This window comes from Acartia tonsa, chromosome 1 (assembly GCF_053477335.1).
Source record: "Acartia tonsa isolate MP-2025a chromosome 1, ASM5347733v1, whole genome shotgun sequence".
Taxonomy (NCBI): Eukaryota; Metazoa; Arthropoda; class Copepoda; order Calanoida; family Acartiidae; genus Acartia; species Acartia tonsa.
This window is the reverse complement of record NC_137260.1, coordinates 9,448,847-9,476,809: the sequence shown is the minus strand read 5'-3', so window position 1 is coordinate 9,476,809 and position 27,963 is coordinate 9,448,847. Positions and strand designations below refer to the sequence as shown.

The 27,963-nt window shown below is 34.4% G+C and overlaps 3 protein-coding genes across 8 annotated transcripts in view; 2 read left to right on the top strand and 1 right to left on the bottom strand.

Annotated features, from left to right (window-relative positions):
• boss (G protein coupled receptor bride of sevenless) overlaps positions 1 to 26,205 on the bottom strand; it is a 113,079-nt gene extending 86,874 nt beyond the window's left edge. The window contains exons 1-21 of one of the 6 annotated variants that reach the window (XR_013877075.1): positions 25,927 to 26,205; positions 25,504 to 25,615; positions 24,940 to 25,066; positions 23,828 to 23,927; positions 22,913 to 22,955; positions 22,502 to 22,572; positions 22,149 to 22,219; positions 20,455 to 20,663; positions 19,913 to 20,007; positions 19,235 to 19,334; positions 18,697 to 18,746; positions 18,370 to 18,428; positions 18,173 to 18,261; positions 17,536 to 17,613; positions 16,882 to 17,032; positions 16,642 to 16,732; positions 15,662 to 15,772; positions 15,251 to 15,342; positions 13,841 to 14,010; positions 13,443 to 13,553; positions 11,722 to 12,494 (exon numbers count right to left, since the gene is read on the bottom strand). Coding sequence is in view for 4 of the 6 variants with exons in the window: in XM_080151920.1 (XP_080008046.1) it covers positions 12,320 to 12,494; positions 13,443 to 13,553; positions 13,841 to 14,010; positions 15,251 to 15,342; positions 15,662 to 15,772; positions 16,642 to 16,732; positions 16,882 to 17,032; positions 17,536 to 17,613; positions 18,173 to 18,261; positions 18,370 to 18,428; positions 18,697 to 18,746; positions 19,235 to 19,334; positions 19,913 to 20,007; positions 20,455 to 20,663; positions 22,149 to 22,219; positions 22,502 to 22,572; positions 22,913 to 22,955; positions 23,828 to 23,927; positions 24,940 to 25,066; positions 25,504 to 25,615; positions 25,927 to 26,155 (2,334 nt within the window). In the remaining 2 variants the exon portion in view is untranslated. Of the gene's footprint in view, positions 1 to 10,428; positions 12,495 to 13,442; positions 13,554 to 13,840; positions 14,011 to 14,082; positions 14,185 to 14,284; positions 14,358 to 15,250; positions 15,434 to 15,661; positions 15,773 to 16,641; positions 16,733 to 16,881; positions 17,033 to 17,535; positions 17,614 to 18,172; positions 18,262 to 18,369; positions 18,429 to 18,696; positions 18,747 to 19,234; positions 19,335 to 19,912; positions 20,008 to 20,454; positions 20,664 to 21,941; positions 22,013 to 22,148; positions 22,220 to 22,501; positions 22,573 to 22,912; positions 22,956 to 23,827; positions 23,928 to 24,939; positions 25,067 to 25,503; positions 25,616 to 25,926 lie in introns of those variants that run through there. The other 5 variants (XM_080151920.1, XM_080151930.1, XR_013877078.1 and 2 more) reach the window with 5 other exon arrangements.
• On the top strand, positions 3,876 to 5,275 carry LOC145323987 (uncharacterized). The gene is made up of 4 exons (XM_080166651.1): positions 3,876 to 4,023; positions 4,249 to 4,380; positions 4,885 to 4,995; positions 5,191 to 5,275. Exons 1-4 carry the CDS (start codon positions 3,941 to 3,943, stop codon positions 5,273 to 5,275), a joined length of 411 nt encoding a protein of 136 aa, XP_080022777.1. The 5' UTR covers positions 3,876 to 3,940.
• LOC145311961 (uncharacterized) lies at positions 7,344 to 9,628 on the top strand. Its single transcript, XM_080151041.1, has 3 exons — positions 7,344 to 7,699; positions 7,933 to 8,000; positions 8,341 to 9,628. The coding sequence occupies exons 1-3, from the start codon at positions 7,683 to 7,685 to the stop codon at positions 8,586 to 8,588; spliced, it is 333 nt and encodes a 110-aa protein (XP_080007167.1). The 5' UTR covers positions 7,344 to 7,682; the 3' UTR covers positions 8,589 to 9,628.
• Positions 26,206 to 27,963: the final 1,758 nt, after the last annotated feature.

The following is a 27,963-nucleotide window of genomic DNA, read 5'->3' as shown; positions in this document are numbered from 1 at the left end:
CTGATGAATCCACTGATGGTGAAGACAATGATGGTGGAGGCAATGCTGTTGAAGACAATGATGATGAAGGCAATGCTGTTGAAGAAAATGGTATGGAAAACATTGCTGATGAAGAAAGCAACAATGGTGAGGAGCTTGTAATTGATGACGGAGGCGACGACGTTGAAATGAATTCAAATGATGATCAGATTGGGAATGAGTTACGCATACCACCCGCGGAGAATCCAGCAGTAACTCCAGAACCAGTAAAGCAACCAGTAAAGCCACGTAGGTTATATGAAGATCCAATTGTCAACAGCCAGTCCAATAATAAACCCAAAGTAAATGTATTTAAAAACATCACAAGCTCCAAAAGGAAGAAGCATGGAAAGGGCTCGAAAAAGTCGAAGAAGATAATTATTTCTGAAACAGACGATGAGGGCCAAAATGTGGGAAATCTTGATGATACAGTCCCAATGCAAGATGATGAACAACCACCAAACTTTCCACCACTGCAAAGACAGAAAGAATTTTATGGACGAAATAATTCAATCACAGGTACATATTTGTTGAACATTAATTATTATTTATAAGTTTTATCTTTCCTCGTATTGTGTATATACTGCACAAGATTATTTTCCTCTGCTACTAATTTTTTTTAAATTTTTCTTCCCCCCCCCCCCTATTTTTTTTTCACCAAGTAGGGGGAAAATTGAAAAATATTTAAAGAACTCTATGATTTATTTATTCTATCCCTCCTACAACACATTTCCTTTTAAAATTTTTTTTTCAACCAAGTAGGGGGGGTGGGGGGGTGGAAAAAATGTTTTCAGTACTTGCTTTTTGTTTGGAAACGTATAAAATTAATGTATAAATTAATTATTTACAGGCAACAGTAACGAGAGACAGGTGACTGGAAAGGCAACAAGTGTCGTGGAGGAAAGCAGCAGTGATGAGAATGATGAGGATGCCGAAGGTATTGTTATTTATAGTTTGAAAAACGTAGGAACTGTATCACCTAAATTTAAGTTTATTAATATTTTAGTTGAGAAGTAGTCTTAGATAAAAACCCTGTGGATTAATTTTGTTTTAAGGGAAACTTCGTACAGGCCCTGACAGGGTTTTAGGCTAAAATTTGTATGGGCGCAGCCGCTATCTATAATACTAAGTAGCTTAATGTCTGTCCGGCCGTCAGAAGCTTAAGATCTCAGTAACCACTGAATCGATCGAGGTTACGGTAAAATTTTACCACCTTTTAAATCGTATAGGCTGGTAAAATTTTACCATAAAAGTGGTAAAAACTAGGTTTTTTATGGTATTAATTGTATCCTGGAGATCGGATTCTACTCTTCTGTGTATTGGTCCTGCGGTGATTTTAAGCTATTTCCTTGGAGGGGGGGGGGGGGGGGTTGGGTAACATTTATACTATTTGAAATAATGACTATAATAATTATTTAGATGATGTGGCGATCATTCCAAAGAACCGGGAGCGAAGGCAAACCGCATTGGAAGCCGAAGCAAAAACCAAGAGAAGTTTACAGCTGGACAATGAACCATCATTCGAGGTGGATAACGAAGATGACGGAAACCAGAGTGACGAAATTGTGGAGGTTGAGGACATTGAGGGCAAGAATGACGGCAATGCAAGTAAGGAAATTCGGATACATCCATGTGGAATAATATTACCCAAACTTGCCATTATAATTGAAAACCACACGGGTCATTATGAGGTTGTTGCAGTAGGCTCAAATGTTTCTATATACAACCAAATGGAAATTTTAGAACTCATCAACATTGACGGTAAGTTACAGGTCTTAATGGAATAAATGGGGGGGGGGGGGGTGGGCGAAAGTGACACTTTTTTGGGGCTTTTATTGGCGGTTCTCGGCGGTGGCGACGCCGTTTCTTCACAGTTCCATATTGTACCCCTATAAAGCAACTGCCAATGCAAAATTCCCCCTTTTATCTTTGATTGGCATATAAATATAGGGTAAAAAATATTGCTTGTTTTCATTTGAATCTGATTAATAGTAACTAATGTTCATATAGGTATGGAAATAATATTGAAGCTACAATTATGTACATTTGCTTTAACATTTTTTATTTCTTTGTAGGAGAAAAAGCAAAGTGGAAAAAAGATGAAGAAGAAGGTGATTTAATTTCTGACATCAAAGAAGAAGCACCAGAAAGTGATGATACAGATCAAGGTCATCAATCAGACCCAGACACTGGAACTGGCAGTAGTAGTAGTAGTGAAGAAGAAGAAGATGAACGCAGGCCAAAAGCAAAAGTGGCCCAAAAGCCAAAGCCTACCAAAGAAGTTCCTAAATGTCCCAGAAAACAAACAAAATTTCCATCAACGAATCAAATTGAAGCGGTGTTGTACAGAAACCAGAGCAGAGCAAGCACGAGCAGAGCACAAAATGAAAGCCGGGAATATGCTGAAAGTTGCGGAGGCACATCAAATCCTGATACAGACGTAAACCCAGAACCAGGTTGTAGTTATAGTCAACTCAGTGCAGAGCCAGGTTGTAGTAATAGTCAACTCAGTGAGCAACCTAACCAAATTAGGATGCAGCAAATGTTGAACAGAACAAATACATATTTGCCCGATTTCGGCCAGCGTGGTGAGACTCGGACAAGAAGAGATGCCAACAAACGAGTAAAGGCCAACATGAAGAAGCAAAGATTGTGGGAACAGGGACACAGGCCTGAAGATGATGAGTTAGAGAAGAAGAAAAGATCAAGCTCCAGACCACCACAGAGAGCAAGTTCTCAACAATGTTCTCAAAACATAAGCAATTACAGTATCTTTGGCAGCTACATTACAGCTGATTCGGGAAAGGGGTGTATATTCTGCACAAGAAATATTGTTTGTCCACGGCTAAAAATTTTTAAAATTTACAAATGTTTTCAGTTTTCTTAATTATTACCTTTTTTTCTTACCTCCATCTATTTATATTTAATGAAATATAATATACATCCCTGAGCAGACTTGGAAAAAATATTACACATCCGAACCATGTAGAATATACATCCCTGGCAGAATGGAGACAAGTATTATCCGTCGGAACTTTCGTCTGAAAACGAAGAACAAGACGAAGAACAAGACGAAGAACAAGACGAAGAACAAGACGAAGAACAAGACGAAGAACAAGACGAAGACCTGATTATAGGTCGCAGTCAATCCCAATAATTCCAGGACTTTACGTATATATATATTTATATGTAATTTTTTTTGATTTCATAAGTTTCATCTTCAATTTTTTTTTATAATATCTAGAAAGGAGTCTTTTCCCAAAATGCATTTGAAGTTAATTTAGTGAACCGTATATTTGAACCTGTTTAAATGTGTTTAAACTCTATTTATATGGCATAAATTTGAAGAAAGTTAAATTTTCTACCACGTACTTTTACCATCTTAACAAAGAAAAATATGCAATTCACAAAATTAAGTTCAAATGCATTTTGTGAAACTACCCCTTTCCACCAATTAAGTTTAATGAGCTTAAAGTTAAGAGCTTAAACTGAAAATTTTTTGTTGTATAATCTGTCGCATTTTTTGTAATTCAGTATATAGCAGTTGTAGTTTACCCCCTAAACTAAGGAAAAAAAGTATTCAGAACTAGCTTTTGTTAATTTTATATATTTGTTTAATTTTGTATAAAAATATTATATATATGACAGTTATCGTAGGGAATGTTTTAATTAATACGGTGGTAGATTTCCATGGTAAAATGCGTAATGTTTATGTGCTGTAATTAAAAAAGAGAACGTTTCAAATTTGTATAAACTTTTTGTAAATGAAATTTGTCTATATACTTGTTTACAATATAAGATATACCAATATGTGATCTTGCTGGCCACCCTATTATATTAAAATTCCGTCAGTTTTTTGGACATTTATTAATGAAAATTTAATTACCAGTGATAATTTGTTTCTTTTCAAATTTAATATAGAATGTCCGACATGACAGCCACAGCAGCAGCCGACTTAGAGAGAGACGAACAGCACGAAGAACAGAAGCCGGAAACCACAAGTGGGTGAGTAATATTTTAATATGTATAAAACGAAGTAGAATGATGTCTGTCTGTCTGTCTGTCCGTCCGTCCGTCCCTAGCTATATTTTGGTAACCATTCATCGAATCGGATTCGACAATCCATCACAACATAATTACATAAATACATATTACATATTTTTTGGTAATTACTTCTTTGGGCAAAGGTCCGATTACCTGGGATATATAATATATATTTATATATTTCAGTGATAGCGAAAAACAGAAGAACGAAATGAGTGTGTCTGAGCCTGAGCTGCCTGCTAAGCTGGCTGACCTGCCTGATACCCCTCCTAAATCGTCTGATACAGAAGATTTGAACCTAACTTTGGATTGCACTACGTAAGTTTATTTATTTTTGTTACCATTCTATTTCTGTTCGGAAGGTGGTAGTAGCCGGATTGAAAAGAGTAGGATAAACATTATTGTTATGGCGAATAATTATAGTTTCATTCAGGGGTGTACATTACGCACAAGATTTATTTTGTTCCCGTGGTACAAAATTTTGTATTTTTTTCCCACCTATTTTTATCTCACCAAGTAGGGACGGAAATGGAGAAATATTGAAAGAACTAAAATTTTTGGTCCTACCACACATATTTTAGTTATTTTCCCCCCACCACCTGAACAGGGGATCCCATATAGGATATACACCCCTGATATTTCAAATTAGCAGCTACGCTAAACCCTCTAATATGAAGTATATCTCTTGAAGTTTCTTTTGCCACTCCCTTCCCTTGCCGGTACCTATGAGAAGAACCCGATCTGTTCAGTGGTTATCGAGATCCTTCGGTACATAAACACGGACATCCTGTTACTTTAGTATTATTTTTTTTTATTTTTCAGGGACGACGATGGATGGGAGACAATGCAGAAAATAAAACAAGACCTTAGGGCAGCAAAGCAAAAAATTGCTTCTTTGGAAGAGGAGATCGCTTGTTTGGAAACACAAACAAAGTAAGAAATTTTTTTCACTTCTTTTTTTGGTATTTAATCCGGGCGACTGTGTTGTAAATGATTTTTCGGTACAGACAAATTCACCTTTATATATTACAAAACTAGCAAGTATGCCTCTAGGGGTAAGGTGGGAGGGGTAAATGTGGACCAAAAAAAAAGTTTACTATTTAATTATAATATGATTGCTTAATTCAGGGAGCAATCCAAGAGATGTCCGGCGGCACAAAAGGATGACCAGAAGGTCGGACAAGCCTCTGTTATGGAAGGAGAAGCAAAGTAAGATATCCTATTATATAAAGTAGTAAGCGTTTTTTGTTTGTCCCGAAGGATAACCGCTAAACCGATATTGTTCTCCTTTAAAGTGAAGCTTCTTATAGGTCCTGGAAAGGTTTTAAACTATTTTTGTGCAGGGTGTCTTCACCCCCTCCCCCAAAAAATATTTTTACTCTTCTGAAACTGAAATTGAAAATGGGAAGATGTTGATTTTTCCCCTTCCAACCTTAAGTGCCCCTAGAGGTTTCTAGGGGCGTAGCCACTAGTTTCTTTTAATAATCTTTTTTCATACTTTATCCGGGCGACTGTGTTGTAAATGATTTTTCGGTACAGACAAATTCACCTTTATATATTACAAAACTAGCAAGTATGCCTCTAGGGGTAAGGTGGGAGTGGTAAATGTGGACCATAAAAAGTTTACTATTTAATAATAATATGATTGCTTAATTCAGGGAGCAATCCGAGAAATGTCCGGCGGCACAAAATGATGATCAGAAGGTCGGACAAGCCTCTGTTATGGAAGGAGAAGCAAAGTAAGATATCCTGTTATATAAAGTAGTAAGCGTTTTTTGTCTGTCCCGAAGGATAACCGCTAAACCGATATTGTTCTCCTTTAAAGTGAAGCTTCTTATAGGTCCTAGAAAGGTTTTAAACTATTTTTGTGCAGGGTGTCTTCACCCCCTCCCCCAAAAAATATTTTTACTCTTCTGAAACTGAAATTGAAAATGGGAAGATGTAGATTTTTCCCCTTCCAACCTTAAGTGCCCCTAGAGGTTTCTAGGGGCGTAGCCACTAGTTTCTTTTAATAATCTTTTTTCATACTTTATCCGGGCGACTGTGTTGTAAATGATTTTTCGGTACAGACAAATTCACCTTTATATATTACAAAACTAGCAAGTAAGCCTCTAGGGGTAAGGTGGGAGTGGTAAATGTGGACCATAAAAAGTTTACTATTTAATAATAATATGATTGCTTAATTCAGGGAGCAATCCGAGAAATGTCCGGCGGCACAAAATGATGATCAGAAGGTCGGACAAGCCTCTGTTATGGAAGGAGAAGCAAAGTAAGATATCCTATTATATAAAGTAGTAAGCGTTTTTTGTCTGTCCCGAAGGATAACCGCTAAACCGATATTGTTCTCCTTTAAAGTGAAGCTTCTTATAGGTCCTGGAAAGGTTTTAAACTATTTTTGTGCAGGGTGTCTTCACCCCCTCCCCCAAAAAATATTTTTACTCTTCTGAAACTGAAATTGAAAATGGGAAGATGTAGATTTTTCCCCTTCCAACCTTAAGTGCCCCTAGAGGTTTCTAGGGGCGTAGCCACTAGTTTCTTTTAATAATCTTTTTTCATACTTTATCCGGGCGACTGTGTTGTAAATGATTTTTCGGTACAGACAAATTCACCTTTATATATTACAAAACTATAGCAAGTATGCCTCTAGGGGTAAGGTGGGAGTGGTAAATGTGGACCATAAAAAGTTTACTATTTAATAATAATATGATTGCTTAATTCAGGGAGCAATCCGAGAAATGTCCGGCGGCACAAAATGATGATCAGAAGGTCGGACAAGCCTCTGTTATGGAAGGAGAAGCAAAGTAAGATATCCTATTATATAAAGTAGTAAGCGTTTTTTGTCTGTCCCGAAGGATAACCGCTAAACCGATATTGTTCTCCTTTAAAGTGAAGCTTCTTATAGGTCCTGGAAAGGTTTTAAACTATTTTTGTGCAGGGTGTCTTCACCCCCTCCCCCAAAAAATATTTTTACTCTTCTGAAACTGAAATTGAAAATGGGAAGATGTTGATTTTTCCCCTTCCAACCTTAAGTGCCCCTAGAGGTTTCTAGGGGCGTAGCCACTAGTTTCTTTTAATAATCTTTTTTCATACTTTATCCGGGCGACTGTGTTGTAAATGATTTTTCGGTACAGACAAATTCACCTTTATATATTACAAAACTATAGCAAGTATGCCTCTAGGGGTAAGGTGGGAGTGGTAAATGTGGACCATAAAAAGTTTACTATTTAATAATAATATGATTGCTTAATTCAGGGAGCAATCCGAGAAATGTCCGGCGGCACAAAAGGATGACCAGAAGGTCGGACAAGCCTCTGTTATGGAAGGAGAAGCAAAGTAAGATATTTCTTTTAATATTATTTTTTCATACTTTATCCGGGCGACAGTGTTGTAAATGATTTTTCTGTAAAGACAAATTCAACGTGTTCCTTTATTTATTAAAAGCGAGTACTAGCAAGTACGCCTCTAGCTGGGTAAGGTGGAAGGGGTAAATGTGGAACCAAAAAGTTAACTACTTAATTTAAATAGATTATTATATATATATTGTTTAATTCAGGAACAAAACAGCTGCAGCTGGCTCTCCAGAAAATTCGGATGAGAACGAGGTTAAGGAAGTCACTGTTATGGAAACACCAGCAAAGTAAGATTTTTTAAAAATTGTTTTTACTACTTTATCCTGGCGACTGTGTTGTAAATGATTTTTCTGTACGCTAAACCCTCTAATATGAAGTATATCCTTAAAGTTTCTTTTGCCACTCCCTTCCCTTGCCGGTACCTATGAGAAGAACCCGATCGGTTCAGCGGTTAACAAGATCCTTCGCTACATACAAACAAAAATCGTTTTACTTTGTAGTATAGATTGTTTAATTTCAGGATGAAAGACCAACCGGATTTTGATATAATTTATGAGAACATAAAGAATCCAGGACCAAAAAGCCCAGGTATAGTACAATATTTATACTAGCGACTGTGCCCAAAGCATATAGTGAAACATTTCTGTACTACATTGTATTATTACACTAGGTTAGGTTAGGTTAGGTTAGGTTAGGTTAGGTTAGGTTAGGTTAGGTTAGGTTAGGTTAGGTTAGGTTAGGTTAGGTTAGGTTAGGTTAGAATAGGCTAGGCTAGGCTAGGCTAGGCTAGGCTAGGCTAGGTTAAAACTAGAAATATTACTCTTTCTATTAATACACTAGGTTAGGTTAGGCTAGAAAAAAAAACTATTGTAAAATTGAAGTATTTTTTTGTAAAAAAAAGTAATTTTAAAAAATATTTTAATTTCAGTGTATCGGGTGTCAGATGATGAGCAGGAGATGTTTGAACCACCCCCTCCTACAATCCCGCCAGCATCAAAACTGAGTAGGCGCAAAAGAAGTGCAACACCGGGGAAAATCAAGACCTGCGCCCATGGACGCAGTCCCCGAAGCGAGCTGCCATTGAACACGAGACTCATCGAATGCACCTATATGTGCCCAGACTGCCGCGTCTTCTTTCACAAGAGGCAAAAACAAAGAAAAGAAGGACAAAAGTAAGCTGATGTATAATAGTCCTTCCAGTCAGATCATATATAAACTATTTGTGATAAAAAAGTGATATATATCAAGATATCTTGAGTCAAAAATATGTTTAACCACCTTTAATTTGTACGTACATTAATCTATATGACAGTTTGACAGTTTTGTTCTGACGATGAGAATATTCATATAATATTATATTTGAAACCGCTATTCCTATATAGCAAATTTTTGAAAATTTAATAATGGAAAGTAACTTCGTAATATATTTTTCTTGTATATAAAAATGTTCTAGTATAAAGTACAATTAGAATCCAGATCTCAGCAATTAAAACCTATGTATATTTGTGTTAATTTCTCAGCTTAAACCGATTAAACATGCAGTTATATTATCTGTAAAACTATGTAATATTTGGTCATTTAAACCACGTCTAGAATTATAGACTAATTAAGAAAATTTCTGTGAATATATACCTATATAGTATCGCGCTATCGTACCTATGTAAATCATTATGTAAAAAAATATGTTTAAGTGTTTCAATCAATAAAGATAATAATAAAAACAATTTTTTTTTTATTTTTGCGTTTTGTGTACAAGCGAGGTTTTTCTATAATTAAGGTCGTTTTTTACCACTTTCTCGTGATTTTTACCACCCGTTTTTACCACAATTATTGGTAAATTTTTACCATATTTACCCTATTTCTGGTAAAATTTTACCAGTTTAGGGCAAAAATATTACCAGGTGTTGAACAGTTTTACCACTTTTTCGGTAAAATCTACCAGAAATTTGCGGTAAATTTTACCAAAAAAGTGGTAAAAATTGGTCAAAATCTGGTATAAATTTGCGTCCTAAAATGGTAATATTTTACCGGAAATCTGGTAAAATTTTACCGATAATTGTGGTAAAAATCGATGGTAAAAAGCGTCTCGGAGTACCACAAAAAGTGTTTTTACCACGGTTACGGTAAAATTTTACCACCTTTTACATCGTATAGGCTGGTAAAATTTTACCATAAAAGTGGTAAAAACTAGGTCTTTTTATGGTATTATATCCGTCCTGGGTTCTTTAGAGGCCTCTAGGGGCACTTGAGAGAAGAATTCGAAAACCCATTTTAAATTTTACAAACCTTCCAGGATATTGTAAAATACCTTGTACAGGAGAACCATATCGGTTAAGCGTTTGGCGAGATCCTTCGGTACACACAGGACTATAATTTTAATGTAGCTTATAGAAGGAAAGTCATATATTCGCTTCTTTGAATGGACATATTTTCTTCTGATGAAAGCTAAAGTTGTTTGATCAATATAGTAATATAATAGTGGATATAGAATATGCGTGGATATTATGACAGGGGGAAATTGTCGTCAATTAAGGTTGCTAACATGGAACTTATTTGTTGGTCAGTTCGTAAATTCATTAGGAGGGGAGGGTTTGGAGTAATTGAGGTGGATGGTGGGTATCGTTATTTTTTTGCCCGCTGCAAGTTTCATTTTGTTAGAGAACTTAAAATCTTGTGTAAGACCCAAGTTATAATATATCCATTAAAATGATAGACTTATGAAATAAAGAACTATCTAATAATTATATATTAATTAAAATAATGCCGATATAAACTTTCCAACACTTTATTTTGACCCCTTAAAGGCACTGAAGTAAATTTATTGTTTATTTTAGTCATGGCGAGAAATATAAAGCTTTTTTTAGATCGATTGCCGCAATGGTTTTAATAATACTTGGATACTGCACCAGATTCCATGTACTCTAAGAAGTATCAAAGACTTTTTCATTCAGTGAATTTATCAACAAAATTTGGACAAAATACTCACATATACTAAAACAAATAAAAGATATTGAATTTTTACATACATATATTTCAAACATAACATAATTAAACATTAATTTAAATTTTTCAATTATTTTAACTAAACTATTAATGATATTTTTGTAGCATTTTTGGTCTCTAATTTGTATTATCACATGCATATTATTTTTTGGTGCTATTTGTGTTTTTGTAAATTTTTTCACAACATAAGTTTTGTTTCAGAACAATTATAATAAAGTTTAAATTATTAATAAACATTAAAAATATATAAACAATTGAATTGATAATCTACGACTACTTTTTCTAAACAATTACCAATTATTCAGAAAAAGTACTTTATATGTCATCGTGTTTTTTTGTGTATTTTTTATAATCCTGATAGTTATTTATCGCATCGGAATATAGACAGCTTTCCGCGGAAAGTAAAAGTAAAAACTTTAAGATTATTACCAGGGCTAACTGGTATTAATATTATGATTTTTTTATTATTCGTAAAATATTGTTTGTAATACGATACGATACATGATTTTTCAGTATGGCTCAAAATTGGTTTTAATCCAGCGGATATTAATCGGTTTCGTTCGAAGACATGCCGAAAAGGTCTTCCTCCTTTTATAGAGTTATTCATTATTAACCTCTAAAAAGTAACCATATTCAGGGCTAGTTATTCTAACAATTAATTCTACAAAAAAAAAATCACGAAACATTTGGAAGTAAGGTGGGGGTATATCTTGTTTTTTCATGAAACTGAAGAGGGGTGGGTAAGAAGGGGAGGAGGAGGGGAAGGGGGGTGTGGGAAAATTTTACTTTAGAACTGTTTGTCAGAATATCATTCCCTTTACCCTGCAGAAGATGATTGAAGTCCCTGCATATTAAAAGTCTACACACTTAAATCCAAATGGAAAAAATACAACTGCCTTATTAATCAGATTAAAATAGACATAAAATTGTAAATTTAGATTATCATTTCAACAAACAAACTATAAAAGCTTTGAATTTTCTTCAAAATACTTGAATATTTTCTAGATTACTGAGCTGGATCTTTAAATGTGTAGCCATTGCCGTAGCCGTAGATGTCGCCACTGCCAAGGCTGCCTATAAATCATGGATTTTTAAATGTTATTATTATTATTATTATTTTCATATTTTTACTGAAAATTCAAAAAGTGGTTGTGATTTAAAGATTTTAAGCCGTGGCAACGCGTAGCTAATTTGATTTAAAGATCGCTATTAGGTTAGTGGCTGTACCTCTGGCAGCGGCAACGGCAACGGTTACACATTAAAAGATCCAGCTCCTGTGTAATGAGATAAGAAAAGTCTTTAAAACAATTAATGCCTCATATTGAATTAAAATCACTAAAACTTACTTTTTTACATAAAATACAGTATTACACATACATTTTCTTATTCTTTGGTATTTTATTTTCTAACTAGGCAATTTTGAGGGCATTTGAAGAAAAAAAATTCTGTCAATATGTTCTTATTTAATTAAAATTTATTCTTTTCAACTAAAAAAATCAAACCAAAGAAATATTTCTTCTACAAATGTCAAATCTAATGTATGTTTTTTTCATGCAAATTTTTTATACTTTTTGAATATTACTTTTGGATTGTCATATTACAATTTCATAGTTCAAGAAGCTCTTTATAGTGCCTATAAAAAATGACGTCATACAATAAAAATTACCAATGATAGACCAATAAACAGACTAAATTGCCAAGTATAAATTTCAATTGACCAATGCTGGGCCATTATGAAGTCATTTTTTGTAGGCACTATAAAAAGCATCATTTATGACATTTAAAAACTTCTTTTTTATTTTGTATTGTAACAAATAAGAATTGACTATTTTGTTTTATATTTTTCTTTTCTAAAATATTTAGTCACTATAAAATTTTGAGAAAATTATTTTGAGTTTAACTATTTAAAGCCGCGTTGAGGGTATGCCACCAGCCGCCGAGCCCAATGTACCATTATTCGGCTGTATGGGTAGAGCCGATTGGGATTGCGCCAAAATCGGCGGCCCCGTTCTAGAGTTAGATCCGGAGTAGAACGGCTCCCAGCTGATGTTGTCCGCGGGTTCCGAGCTCGAGTCCAACCTAAAATATTTTTTCGAATTTTAAAATACTAAATATCCCATTTTATAAAGTAGTTTACACTAACTACTGCTAAAGTTTTTATGGTAGCTTCATATTGGTCACGGGATGGTTTCAAGATATTTAATTTTTAAAAGCGAAGCTTTTCTATAATTAGGGTCGGTCCGTCCGTACGTCCGTCCGTCCGTAACGGATAGCTTTTTTCGCTAATTTAGGCATGTTAGAATTGTCCTATTGATTTCAAACTTTGTATGGTGATTCCTGTAGTAGTTAGGTACGATTTAAAAAGCGTAGCAACTCTATAATAATTACCAGAATGTCCGTACGTCCATTTTAAACATGTTGATTTTTTTACTTTTTTAACAACAAATTTTTATCGGATCTAATAATCCGATTGATCTAATTTTTGGTATACTGATTCCTGGGACAACAAAGTACAATATTATAAGCGAAGCAACTCTATAATCAGGTCCTAAAAATGTAAGTATGTCCATAAACATTATTCTGTATCAAGCAGTTTTTCAACAATTTTACTTACAATTTTGCTTCGACATTTATACATTTATATTCTGATTATTCAGTTCTGACAATATACAAGTGTTAATGTCCGTTTGTCCTACCGTTTCAGTGCTTCGCTTTTATGGATGTTGTCATCCTTGTTATATCTTTGGCTTGTGATGTTTTTTTTTTATTTTTCAACTACCCTATTCTTACCCCTTTAAATAAAGAACCCCTAGATGCTAAGGGCGCAGCAGCTAGCATAGACATAAAGGGATACATGGGTACTATACTAAACGACAAACTGACCATTTTTAGATAAATTCAACTTTTTATGTGCAAACTGTCTGTTTATATAATTGTGTTACAGTGACATAAGAAGACCATCTATCTAGAAACCCAACTATCCCTCTTACTAATAATCTATTAATCTATCTATCTATCCTTGTATACCTGTATGTTAAATTAGCTGGCTTAGCCACATCCAATAGGGTCCTTGTACCCATGATGTAAGAAGACCCGTAGTGGCCGTTGGAATTAGTCAGCTTACCATTTGAATCCCGACTAAAAAAAAGAAGAATTTTAATCTGAAGAGGAAGTTTTAAGTGTTTTATTTGATCTTCACTTTTAAAAGGATTTAATATAGAAGGTGCGTGGATATAATGACAAAGGGGAAAAGGTCATCAATCTGGGATTTTAACTTGATACTCAGTTATTGGTCAGTCCGTTCATCCTGTATGAGAAGAGGGGATGGGGTAAAGGGGTAGATTTTTTTAGCCTGCTGCTAGTTTCACTTTATTAGAGAAGATGTTACATCCAAGTAATAAGGTTTTTTTTTAAATTATTCTTACTTTGGATTCAAATTGACATAAGCCACGGTATTCTGATCCACTTTAGTTTTGTATATATTTGTATTTGCTGGTATGTAGCTGAGTGTGTCTGTGTGCAAGGTTGAGGTAGCTGTCTCCGGGAGGTGCAGGCTCAGGTCCTGGCCGGAGCCCCACACTGTCATTAGGTACACCTAGATAGATAGATAGATAGAGGTAGCTGTCTCCGGGAGGTACAGGCTCAGGTCCTGGCCGGAGCCCCACACTGTCATTAGGTACACCTAGATATATAGATAGATAGAGGTAACTGTCTCCGGGAGGTGTAGGCTCAGGTCCTGGCCGGAGCCCCACACTGTCATTAGGTACACCTAGATACTTAGATAGAGGTAGCTGTTTCCGGGAGGTGCAGGCTTAGGTCCTGGAAGGAACCCACACTGTCATTAGGTACACCTAGATAGATAGATATATAGATAGAGGTAGCTGTCTCCGGGAGGTGCAGGCTAAGGTCTTGGCCGGAGCCCCACACTGTCATTAGGTACACCTAGATAGATAGATAGATATATAGATAGGTAGAGGTAACTGTCTCCGGGAGGTGTAAGCTCAGGTCCTGGCCAGAGCCCCACAGTGTCATTAGGTGCACCTACATAGATATATAGAGGTAACTTTCTCCGAGAGGTGCAAATCAGCAAATCAGAAAATTTGGATATTATTGGTACGTAGTATTGGAATAAAACTTGTTTTGTCCTGTAACTAAAGGGAAGTTGGTAAAAGGGCGGGGGGGGAAGAAGGAAGTAGGTTGCGGGAATATTTGACAGTAATTGACCGTAATCAACACTCTTTTCTTATTTTTTTACTTATCTGACAGCAAAATAACAGTTTTTAATTGTTTGCAACAAAAAGAGATTGAATTTATTTGGATAAAATATTATCTTTCTATAGTTAGACATAAAACTTTTCAATTTTGAATGTTCTGTATTATAGACGTAGGACAGATATTCCGTAATTATAGAGTAAACTCGCTATTCTTACTAATAACAAAGTTCACTGTATTTATTTAATGTTGATCAACTTTATTTATATATTTAATAGATGTAATAATAAGTGGATATAACTTATACTTATAATGATTCTGGGTTGGTATATAGTAACTGTGGTGTCCACACCTAGGGACTCGAACCTACAGCTACAGGGGAGCGAACCTAGCTAAGCTAAATTCTAAAACCAACTGAAGTTGTCTAGCTTTGCATTGTTTTGCTTAAAGCCACAGCTTGTAATATTATGACAGCTACCCCTTTTGGCCATTATCCATTTTAGCTGTCTATTTATGTTATTAATAGAATTGGAGCAAAGCTAGTCTTTAACTTATCTCACAGTTCTTAGCTACATATGGGACGGAAAGCTTTTATGGGGATTCTAAAAATGAAAAGCTATTACCTTTGGTATGAAAATAATAAGAAGTATACACGTAGCCGTGGCCACAAGACCTGCACAAACTGATATATCCTCCCAGTGGTCCCCATATAATTCTAAATATGAAAATAATAAGAAGTATACACGTAGCCGTGGCCACAAGACCTGCACAAACTGATATGTCCTCCCAGTGGTCCCCATATAATTCTAAATATAATAGTATTAGAATTTAAATATTGTAAACTGTGTGTTAACAAACTTTCAGTAGCAAAAAGTAGTCCAGTCTAGGGAAGGTTTATAACTAATTTGGAGGAGGGTACCACCATGACACCAAGAGAAATCGCACCTTTTAGACCAGTTTATTTGTAAATAGGGATTAATATACAGGAAAACAGAAAATAGAAAATATCACGAAACCTCAAAACAAAAATTAACCTGCACAAACAATATAAACAGCCACCCAGGCACCAGTAACAAAACAGATGGCTATAGCTGCCAAGCTGAACAGAACACCCTCCTTGTAGTTCCGGCGAGACCTCCAAATACCTAGAGATAAATAATTAAATCACACCTTCAGTTCAATTTGTGTAAATCAAGGTAAGGCTCTAAACAGTGGCGTGCACAGCGATTCACCAGTGAGTTGTGGAACCATTTAAGGGTAAGAAAAGGGGAATGTAGACCTTTCAAATTTATTTTTTAACGGTGGTGTTAACACCACTCTACAACACCCCCTACAGAACAACATCATTACAGTGTAACCTACTATACCTGGAGTGAGAAAGGTTTGGACAAGGAGTAGAATTGCTGGCCAGGCTACATTACAGTGTATCCTACTATACCTGGAGTGAGAAAGTTTTGGACAAGTATTAGAATTGCTGGCCAGGCCATCATTACAGTGTATCCTACTATACCTGGAGTGAGAAAGGTTTGGACAAGTAGTAGAATTGCTGGCCAGGCCATCATTACAGTGTATCCTACTATACCTGGAGTGAGAAAGGTTTGGACAAGTAGTAGAATTGCTGGCCAGGCCATCATTACAGTGTATCCTACTATACCTAGAGTGAGAAAGTTTTGGACAAGTAGTCGAATTGCTGGCCAGGCCATCATTACAGTGTATCCTACTATACCTGGAGCGAGAAAGTTTTGGACAAGTAGTAGAATTGCTGGCCAGGCCATCATTACAGTGTATCCTACTATACCTGGAGTGAGAAAGTTTTGGACAAGGAGTAGAATTAATGGCCAGGTCATTATTACAGTGTATCCTACTATACCTGGAGTGAGAAAGGTTTGGACAAGGAGTAGAATTGCTGGCCAGGCCATCATTACAGTGTATCCTACTATACCTGGAGTGAGAAAGGTTTGGACCAGGAGTAGAATTGCTGGCCAGACCATCATTACAGTGCATTCTACTATACCTGGAGTGAGAAAGGTTTGGACAAGGAGTAGAATTGCTGGCCAGGCCATCATTACCAACCATTCCCAGCTTCGGTGGTAACAGGTTCCATCCTGCAAAACCAAAAAAAAATATGGTGGAATAGTTATTTATAGGATCGTTTAATAAACATCTTTCCGCGGATAGTAAAATGAAAACTTCTATGTTTAATTCTTAACTTAATTTTTCAATTCGAAAGCTGTTTTAGTTAAGCTTCTCTTACCTCTGTGTAGAAAGCTCCTTGTCTATGCCAAGCCTCGAGACCAAATAGGGCGGCCTCCACAGACAACATGAGCAGAAGGAGGGCGGCTTGTAGACACCCGCTAGCATGCCCGGGCAGTCCCCCACTGTCGGAGGTTGCCAGTAATAGAGATCTAAAAAGGAAAGGTATCATATTAAAGAACAAAAATATTTTAGGAACTCTAACTCCATAGAAGATTTTATTATATTACCAAACCTACATAATGATTGATTATTTATTATACGTTGGATTTCAGCGAAACAATTGATAAACAACAATATATAAGTTACAATAAAATCTAAATTTTTTAAAAGTATTATTGTAAAAAAAAATTTTTAACATTCAACATGATTGCAAAACCTTGCTTATTATTTTCACAAAATACTATCAAAGTAAAAGAATAGAGGGGGCATAGGATTTTTATAACTGTATGTCCAGGGGGTGGTGACCCTGTGCCGACTTTCTATTTGGTCTTTAAATAACCGCCAATAGCGTCGGAAAACAGACAAGTCGCTACAAAAGAGCAGAAACAAATCTACTAGCAGACGAAAAAGGTCTGCAACACTGGGGCCAGGTGGTTGTCTGGGTTATACCTACATCTATACTTACACATTTATAGTAACAAAATCTAATTACCTAGAAAGCAGAATTGAGATGAGAAAAGTAACAGAAATAGGTGGAGCAGTTGTACGGAACGTACATACAATATTTCCTACGGGCCAACAACATTATTTTTTAATATTAAGATAGTTTGTACTCATCTATAATAAATGTCTGTCCGTCCGTCCGTTTCAGGTACCCTTGACCAAATCAATGTCTTATTTCTTAAGTAGGTAATTTCCCTTAAAGTTCCTTGTCCAGCTTGAAACATACCCTTGTTTTTGATACTTTTTAAGGGAAGTATAGTTTACATTTGTTTGTCTTTTACTTTAGGTCAGGTTAGGTTAGAATGGGTACTGTTTTAATGCACCGCAAGTAAAATTTTTTATTGGTGCTGGGATTCATTGTTCGATAGGCATTTTGGGAGAAAGAATCCTCATTTCTTTTATCAATGTGCAATTTTTAAAAACTTAGCACTAGTTGCTTTGCCCCTAGTCTCTAGACGGGTGCGGAAGAGGTAAAAAAATGACCTAAAACTATCCCAAGACTTTCGTAAAGCTTTCCTGAAAAGTACAACTTATTTGGATAAGCAATTTTCGAGATCTTAAGCTTCAGACAAAAAAACCAACTACTATAAATGATAGGATAAAGAGTAATGTTTGTTTTCATTCCTGGTTGGAAACAGTAGGGCAACATGGACAGAAAGGTAAGGACTGTTGATAATAGCAGAAGAAAGGTTGTGGATTGGCCACCTTCCAATACCTGTGAAAATAGAATTGATTACAGAAAAGTATCAGGATGGTTGTCTATCTCTAGTTAAGTAGCTAATCCAAATCAGATTTTAATTCAACTAGAAGTAAAATTTTCTACCTGTCCACATTGAGAACAGAGAAAAACAAAGATGGCCAAACAACAAGTCAATCCAAGACCTTAAATAAACAAATTAAATAAAAAGCTCTTTTAATACTTTACTTTTTTAAAGTCTTTATAATCAAATTAGTTATATTTATCTTAGCACATCTACCTTAAAGATAATGAGCCATATCATAAAAAAAAGGCAAGGCTAAAGATTAGGGTTACTTAGACTTACATAGTCCTTTATATCTATGTAAGCCTTAAATAGTCCTCTTAGGCTAGGGACGTCTATGAATTTTATCTGTTGATTTTTAGAAAAAAAACATAGATTTTCAATTTTACCTGCCAAAGTTGCTAAAGCCGTTACCCAAGTATCAAAAATCCAAACAGCCCTAAAAAATAAATTTAAAATAGTAAGATAGATTGATGAAAACTATATATGGATACTGGATAGCAAGAAAGATTAATTGTACTACAGTAGATTCAGTTTGATATCTGAATGGGTCAAAAGTATATAGCTGATTGTCAGATAGATTATAGCAGAAAAATAAATTTGCAGTAGAACGGATAAATAGATAGATTAAATAAAGGTGAGAAATAAGGTTGATAGATAGATATATATACATACACACATATATACATATATATATATATGGACAGACAGATAGATTTAGAGATAGATAGAAAAACTGTTAAATAGAAAGACAGGTAAATAAACAGATAAATAAAAAAACAGATAAATAATCAGACAAAATGATAGATAGATAGAAAGATATATAAACAGACAGATAGATAGATAGATAAAGGTAGATATACATATAGGTAAATAAACAGAAAGATAGACAGATAGATAGACAGATGACAAGACAGATAAACTTACTTATTTTCATACAACCCATTGACACAAGTGCACCAACCCTTGGCACAATTATTATTCACATTCCAGAAATCTTGACTTCTTACCCAGGTGAATTCCCCTCCTAAATATTAATTGAAGATGCTGGTTGAATAATTAAATAAAGAAAAAATTTAACAAGGGACAAAAAAGCATTAAATAATTCAAATGCTAGAAGGTAATTTGTTGGAATTTTTAAAAATCTTAATTACAATATTGAATAAACACACGACGATTAAAATAAGCGGAAATTATTACAATGCACAGTCAGAACTTCCAGACAAAGGTCTTGCAATCAAAGGATTGGTTGTCCATAGTACGTTTGACCATATAATCATGCACTTCTTTAGCAAAATATGGTTCAGAGATACATAATAATAAGATCTATGGTGTATACTGTCGTCACTTATAGGTTTTCCAGGTAAACAATATCAAAGGCGTTGTTTAAGTCAATATTGTTCAGTAATTAGAAGCTTTTTATAGTGCCTATAAATAAATACGTTGTACTGGCCTACCATTAGTCAATTAGAATGTAAACTGGCCTGTCATTTATTATTTAATCTGTGTATTTGTCTATTATTGGTCATTTGTATTGTATGATGTATTTTTTTATTTATAATGAAGAGCTTGCAGCGATTATCAAGTTTAATGAGATTAATTTACCTGTAAAAGCTCCTAGTTGATGCCAGGATGAGGTCAACGGGCTTCTTTCCTGGATTCGATATTCTTTGGGCAGGATGGATAGGTGTAAACCTTCCCTGAAAAGCGTTTGTTATAATAATTTAAAAATCTAAAATTTTACTAAGAATCCAGTTTACTTTTTTTGAAAAAAAAAATATCTTTTTTTAACATAAGATCAATTAAAAATTTAAAAACATTCGTTGGAACCTTAGTTTTTCTTATTGTGATATTTGATACGAGATCTTAACGGACAAACAAAAAACCCTACAACTTTATATTAAACTAAAAGGTAAGAAGTTACCCCCAATTTAAAATTTTAGTTTTTAAAAATAGTAAAAGAAAGTTATTGAAAATTTTCTTCTAGGGATGATTTATTTTGGAAGGCAGCTGGTACCCATTCCCAAAATAGTAAATCTTCCCAGAACGTACATTGTAAAAGAGAACCATATCGGTTCAGTGGTTAGCAACATCCTTCGAAACACAGACAGATATACAGCCTACTACTTTTTAGTAAGAATACCTACCTAGCAGAATTAAAATCCACAGAAGAAACATTATGAATCATAACACCATAAATAGCCTTCATAATTTGCCAGGCCATAGGATCCTCGAAAACATCCTGATTTTCCTCCTGACCGTTACCATCCTTTTCCTGAATCCAGGTATAAAAATCCTCCACCACACTTTTCTTAGGTTCCAGAATCAGGACTGTGGCATTGCCTGTTGGTATATCCTGAAAATTATAATAGCTTTATATTAATTTTATTAAAAGGGGGAGAGTCAACCATTCGCTTTCGATTTAGTTTTAAAAAGAAAAGGTAAAATATATTTATTTTTTGTGGGGGTTGGGGGAAATATATTTTAGGGGTGATTTTTCTTAAGGGTGTACTTCCCCATAATAGTAAAAAATCTTTCTAGAGTTTATATAAAGCTTAACTGTAAAGGAGAACTATATCAGTTGAGCGGTTAGCAAGATTATTCGCTACACTGACACTCTAGACATCCTGTTAGTTCATATATGGATTGCGTAAATAACAATAGATCACTCAGTCATACTTAAGTTGTTAAAAATGCCTACTGCTGCAATGTCAAGTGTGAGTAAATCACTTTGGAAGAAAAAACATTATTATAGGCTAAATAAATTAGAGCCGAGGGGGAAAACATTTTCAAAACTTAGAAATAAAGGGTGAGAGTTTCCATGGTAAAAAAATAGGTTTGAGTGCAAGTATCAAAAGTATTAGTTTATAAACAGGCCCAGCACTAAATTCATCAATAAATTTCATGTCCTGTTTTCCATGAATAAAACTATACCTGAACGGCATATGTAAGGTTGGCATCCCATGGATGCATAATAATTCGATCTACAGAAACATTCAGCTCCAATTTCAAGGGTAAAAACTTTACCTGAACGACATATGTAGGGTTGGCATCCACGGATGCATAATAATTCCATCTACAGAAACATTCAGCTCCAATTTCAAGGGTAAAAACTTTACCTGAACGGCAAATGTAAGGTTGGCGTCCCACGGATGCATAGTAATTCCATCTACAGAAACATTCAGCTCCTATTTTAAGGGTAAAAACTGTACCTGAACGGCATATATAAGGTTGGCATCCCATGGATGCATAATAATTCTATAGATACATTCAGCTACTGTTTTCAAGTCCCACGGATGCATAGTAATTCCATCTACAGAAACATTCAGCTCCTAAATATTTCCAGGGTAAAAACTGTACCTGAACGGCATATGTAAGGTTGGCGTCCCACGGATGCATAATAATTCCATCTACAGAAACATCCAGCTCCTGTTTCAAGGGTAAAAACTGTACCTGAACGGCAAATGTAAGGTTGGCATCCCACGGATGCATAGTAATTCCATCTACAGAAACATTCAGCTCATATTTCAAGGGTAAGAACTGTACCTGAACGGCACATGTAAGGTTGGCATCCAACGGATGCATAGTAATTCCATCTACAGAAACATTCCTCTCCTGTTTTCAAAAACTGTACCTGAACGGCAAATGTAAGGTTGGCATCCCACGGATGCATAATAATTCCATCTACAGAAACATTCAGCTCCTATTTCATGGGTAAAAACTGTACCTGAACGGCATATGTAAGTTTGGCATCCCGCGGATGCATAATTTCCATCTACAGAAACATTCAGCTCCTTTCAAGGGTAAAAACTGTTCCTGTTTTCAAGGGTAAAAACTTTACCTGAACGGCAAATGTAAGGTTGGCATCCCATGGATGCATAATAATTCCATCTACAGAAACATTCAGCTCCTATTTCAAGTATTTGTGAAACTTTAGATTTTAATATCTAGTGAACCAATTGATTTTTCCTATTTAAGAGAAGTCCTGGGGTGGTTTTAGGCTATTTTAAATGCCTAACCAGATGTTTATTAGTACAGGGAATTTTCACAAAAAATGTCAGCAGTCCTGCAGCCAGGAAATTCACGTATCTCACATACCGTTTCCAACGGGTGAACATTTCGAGTTATAGAGAAGCTTTGCTACTCAAATAGCATCTCAGATCAACATAAAATAGTTTCATTAAACACATTCCTGCATATTACGAAGAAACTTTGAGATCTTTATACTTGTGCCAGAGAGAACCAGGTTACTTGGATGTGAGTCTCTACAAAAAAAATTATTTGCGATAACATTTCCTGTATTATCCACGACTAATAAAATAAAACTCATAAAATTAATAGAAGTTTTTACAGACCAACGTCCCCTCGGGGCTTACTAAACTGATTTTAATCTTTTATTTCTATTACTTTATTATCAGCGAAAGGCTGTTTTTAATTACTACCTTACATTGAAAAGCGAAAAAAGGTTTATGCAAAAATATATAAAAATAATCCTTTTTTATTTTTTTTATTTAGAAATTAAATAAACTAAAGCTTTATTTTAAGTAAAATATTTATTTAAAATTAAAATAGGTTAGAAATCATAAATATGGATTATTTTTTTACCTGAGTTTTGATATTATGTTGGAAAAAGTGTCTTTTGGTGCCTAAACCATAAAAAATCATTTTATTATATATCATTTACTAGCGGCTACGCCCCTAGAGGCCTCTAGGGGGCACTTGAGGAGGAGAGAGTCGAATTTGATAATTCAATTTCTTATTTTAGATTTTAAAAGAAAAAGTTTTTAAAAATTTACGTTTGATGTTTATTTTTCGTTGAACTCTCTTTCTAAAATTGGTAAATTTTTAAAAAATTTAATTTCTCTTGGGAGGGTGGTGGTACCCTCCCCCAAAATAGTTATAAACCTTCCCAGGACATATGAGAATCTACCCTGTTAAGGAGAACCCAATCGGTTCAGCAGTTAGCGAGATCCTTCGGTACACACAGACAGACACACAGACAGACAGACAGACACACAGACAGACAAACATCCTGTTACTTTAGTATAAGGATAAACATACAAAATTAAGACTGAACAAAATGTTTTATTTCCAGCAAAAGCTACTCAATAAGTCACCAGTGTTTATTTTATTTGTCTATTTGTCATGCTGATTAAGTTTTTTTCCAGTCATATTTACTATCTCGTTTTTTTATTAATCATTCTAACACACTTTTCAACCCATTAATCTTTCATTGTCTTTCCCCATCACATCGCATATATCTAATTAGTTAGGTATTATAGAAATACCAAGGAATAAGGTATAACCAACAAGCGAAAATAAATCTAAAATAATATTTGGGGGCAGATGTAAAGGTCGTCAATTATACGACAGTTGAAATTACGTATAAGTTTCGTGATTTTTCTCTAATTAATTTCGTTATTGGCATAAGCTGTGAAACAGTGAAATACTATACTTTTTAGAAGTTTTTGCTTAGATATCAACAATTTTGGTAATAAAATAATGTTAATGATTTTTCCTGTATATCTGGCAGATAAATATTCTCTAGAACGCAAACTTCATCTGATAACAGCAACTGATTTAATAAGCTCATCTCAGAATCATCACTCAGTAAAAACACCTACAAACAAAGTTGATTCAAACCTATTATTAAAAACAATGTTTACCCTTTTTTTATTGGTTGAATATATTTGACACTAATAGTTTGCAGGGAGTAAGGGAGGGGACAATGAATCGAATATTCAATTTTTAAGAGTCTCAAACTTTGGGTACTGGCTTAAAGGGAATGTGAACGAATTCAGCAGGTTCTGACTGTCTTTGGGTACTAGCGCATCAATGCCCCGCTAACTAGCTGAGTTAGTTTTGAATATAGCAGAAAGAAAAATTTGTTATTGATAGCTGGTTTTAACAAATATTTTTTCCCAAGAAAATGTCATTTCATGTATAGAAACTCTACTTTGATATTTATATATTAAACAATCTAAGAACCCCTTGAATTTAGGTGGCAGTTTAAAATATATGAGAAGGGTTGACAAAGTTCTAAACAAGATTTTTCTAGTGATTAATTACAGAATGTTTACTACATTGTGATGTATTGGTAATTTAATTTTGAAGTAAATGATTTTTTTCTTAGAACTAATTTTGTTTTAAATTATATTACTATGATCCCTTTACAATTTTGCTCAAATTTTCTTGATAAATCTGGTTTTCATTGCTTTTCAGCGAAAACTTTTAAATTGAATTAATTGCCCATTGTCCCCTCCCTTACTCCCTGAATAGTTTGTAACCGCCAAGAAGAATGCAAAAAAGCTTTAAAAGTTTTAAACCCATGAATGAGAGATAGTGTTTAACTTAAGAGATCTAAGGGACCAATAAATTGATGTACATTCCCAATAATGATACACTAAATTACCCCTTCTGTATTCACAATACCATTAGTGGTTAAAACGTTTGAACATTCAAATAAATGAACCAACCAATCAAAATTCAATAAAAGTCCTCAAAGTTGTTAAGCCAACGAATAAGAAAACATTTTAATAAAAACTTGAGGGACTAGTGTAATAAACATCCTAATGTCCCCTCCCTTCCGGGTTTATGTACCAATGGCCCCATCCCCACTGATTAAAACCTACCTTTCTCATGCCAGAATGCCTTGCTAGGGCACTGAGGGTGACAAGATCAGGTCTTGGTGGAATAGGCTCCACAATTGTGTGCTCCAGGCCAAGAGAACTCACATACCCCCCAAGCTCTTTATTCATCCTGGCAAGGAGAAATATTTTTCAGATGATTAAATAAAATGATAAATAAAAACAATTATAAAAATAAAAAAAGTAGGTATATATTTAATGATTTAAAAAGTTACTTTCCTTTAAAATCTTGTTCAAAGCAAATAGGTCATTTAAAGATAAATATAAGATTAACTGGAAAATTTAGGAAGCACTGGAAAGTGTCATGTGTGACGTCATAAAAATGCGACTAGAAAAGGAGGAATGAGCGCAGAAGTGGGAAAGGATACCCCTAAAAAAGAGATGGATTTTAACGTATTTTTATGAAGTCACACATTACACTTTCCAGCGCTTCAAAATTTAAAGAAGCATTCCACAATATTCATTTTTCAAAAAATAATTATACATTGATTAAAAGCTACATTAATCTACTTTTTATTAGTCTATTTGTGTTATGAGATAGCTTATTACCTAGAAGCCAAAACAATATGTAGTTCTGAAGTATGGTTGAATTTATACAGTGAGTGAAGTAATGTCCATTTATCTTGAGTTATATTACCACAAGTACTCACAACTTCTAAACCTAGATAAATTAAAGATATTAAATACAAACTATATTATTTATCTTGAGTTATATTACCACAAGTACTCACAACTTCTAAACCTAGATAAATTAAATCCATTTATGGCCTGTATGAAAACAATGTGTGAATACACATTACTGCATACTTCCTACCTTATAGAAAACCGCCATTTTGGAATAAAATTTTCATATAAATTAATTACACCAGTAAAATTTGACTGTATATTTAATTGTATATATATAATATTCATTAAAACCTTAGAAAGAACTACAAAAAGACCACTTCATCTAGCTTTTAATGCATTGCCTACCTATATCTAAAGAATAAAGCTGTTTTAGCTGCTCCAGGGTCCATTGAGCAGCTGCTACTGTCAGCTTGCTGGCTGGTGGTATGTACGACGGATTTCCCGTACAATTACTAGTCTCTGTAAATAAGAGTATAGATCGGCCATCTTTGTTATTTATGGCAAGTGTCTCTTTGCACAATATTACTGATAACAGCAATATTATGCTGTTTATTGAATTTGTCACTTTTAACATTTTTAAATATTTTTTTCTGTTTGTTAGGTTGGATAAAATTCTCTCATTTTAGGTCTGAAAATAAAACATTCTATATAGGTAAATTAACATTTATTGAGGGACGTTCTTTAACCATTCAGCCAATCAAAACCTATTGATATGATTTTTTGTTCAAAATAATTAATCAAATACTTTGTTAAGTTTAAATGAAATCAAAATATTCAAAAATATTAAAATTTTATAAAACATTGCAGTAAACCTAATCTTATTGTAATTTCTGATAATTCTTTAAATTTATTATTTAACTTTTTATGAATATATGAATATTATATATTCAATAATAATCATTGTACCATGATTAAGATGTACTGAATTTTAATTTCCGAATGTGTATTAGGGTGGGCCCATTTCACCCTTTTTTTAGATTTTACTGTTATCATAAGTTGTGGAAGTCATATATATGTATGATAATCCCCATTCAAGTTTCAAAAGTGACTTGGCTCTTATGGCTGCCGGCGCGCGGGGGGTATAAATAGTACCCACCCCCTTATAAAACCAAAAATTGAAATTCCTTCAAACACAGGCATGTTGCATATCAAAATGACCGCATTGAAATGCTGATTACGAATCTGAAATTCGTTTTGAAAAATATTGCTCCTAGTTCGAAGAAGATCTCATTAAGTACCTAAAAACAGCTGATTTAGTCAAAATTGTTTATTTTAGTAGGTTATTTGAAAATCATTTCAGACTGAATCAATATTTTTCAAAACGGTTTTCAGATCTGTAATCAGCATTTCAATGCGGTCATTTTGATATGCAACATGCCTGTGTTTGAAGGAATTTCAATTTTCGGTTTTATAAGGGGGCGGGCACATTTTCAACCCCCCGCGCGCCCGTTGTTTTTGAATTAAAAACCTCTTTCGAGTTTTACAGTGTTTTATATTGGCCCAGTAACCCTTGCCAATGTCTACTAATGTGAAATTCCAAAATCGACCCACCCTAATGTGTATACAGTTTCCTCGGTGTTTCCTCATCCTTTCTCAATATTTACCACTAGCTAAAAAAGCTTTAAACTCAAAAAAAAAAATTGAAAGTTCGGAAGTTTGAAGCTTTTTTAGCTAGTAGTAAATATTGAGATAGGATGAGGAAACAAGAGGAAACTGTGTACACATTCGGAAATTAAAATTAAGTTTAGCATGATTAAATAATAAATAATAATATGTGTCCATGCATACAAGCTATAAATATGTATAGTATATTTTTAAAAGCGAAGCTTTTCTATAATTAGGGTCGGTCCGTCCGTCCGTACGTCCGTACGTCCGTCCGTCCGTACGTCCGTCCGTCACGGATAGCTTTTTTCGTTAATTTAGACATGTTAGAATTGTCCTATCAATTTCAAATTTTGCATGGTGATTCCTTTAGTAGTTAGGTACGATTTAGAAAGCGTAGCAACTCTATAATCATTACCAAAATGTCCGTACGTCCATTTTAAACATGTTGATTTTTTTACTGTTTTAAATAGTTTTTTTCGTTAATTTAGGCATGTTAGAATTGTCCTATCGATTTCAAATTTTGCATGGTGATTCCTTTAGTAGTTTGGTACGAGTTAGAAAGCGTAGCAACTCTATAATCATTACCAAAATGTCCGTACGTCCATTTTAAACATGTTGATTTTTTTTTACATTTTTAACAACAAATTTGTATGTGACCTAATTATCCGATTGGTCTGATTTTTGGTATACTGATTCCTGGGACAACAAAGTACAATATTATAAGCAAAACAACTCTATAATCAAGTCCTAAAAATGTAAGTATGTCCATAATCATTA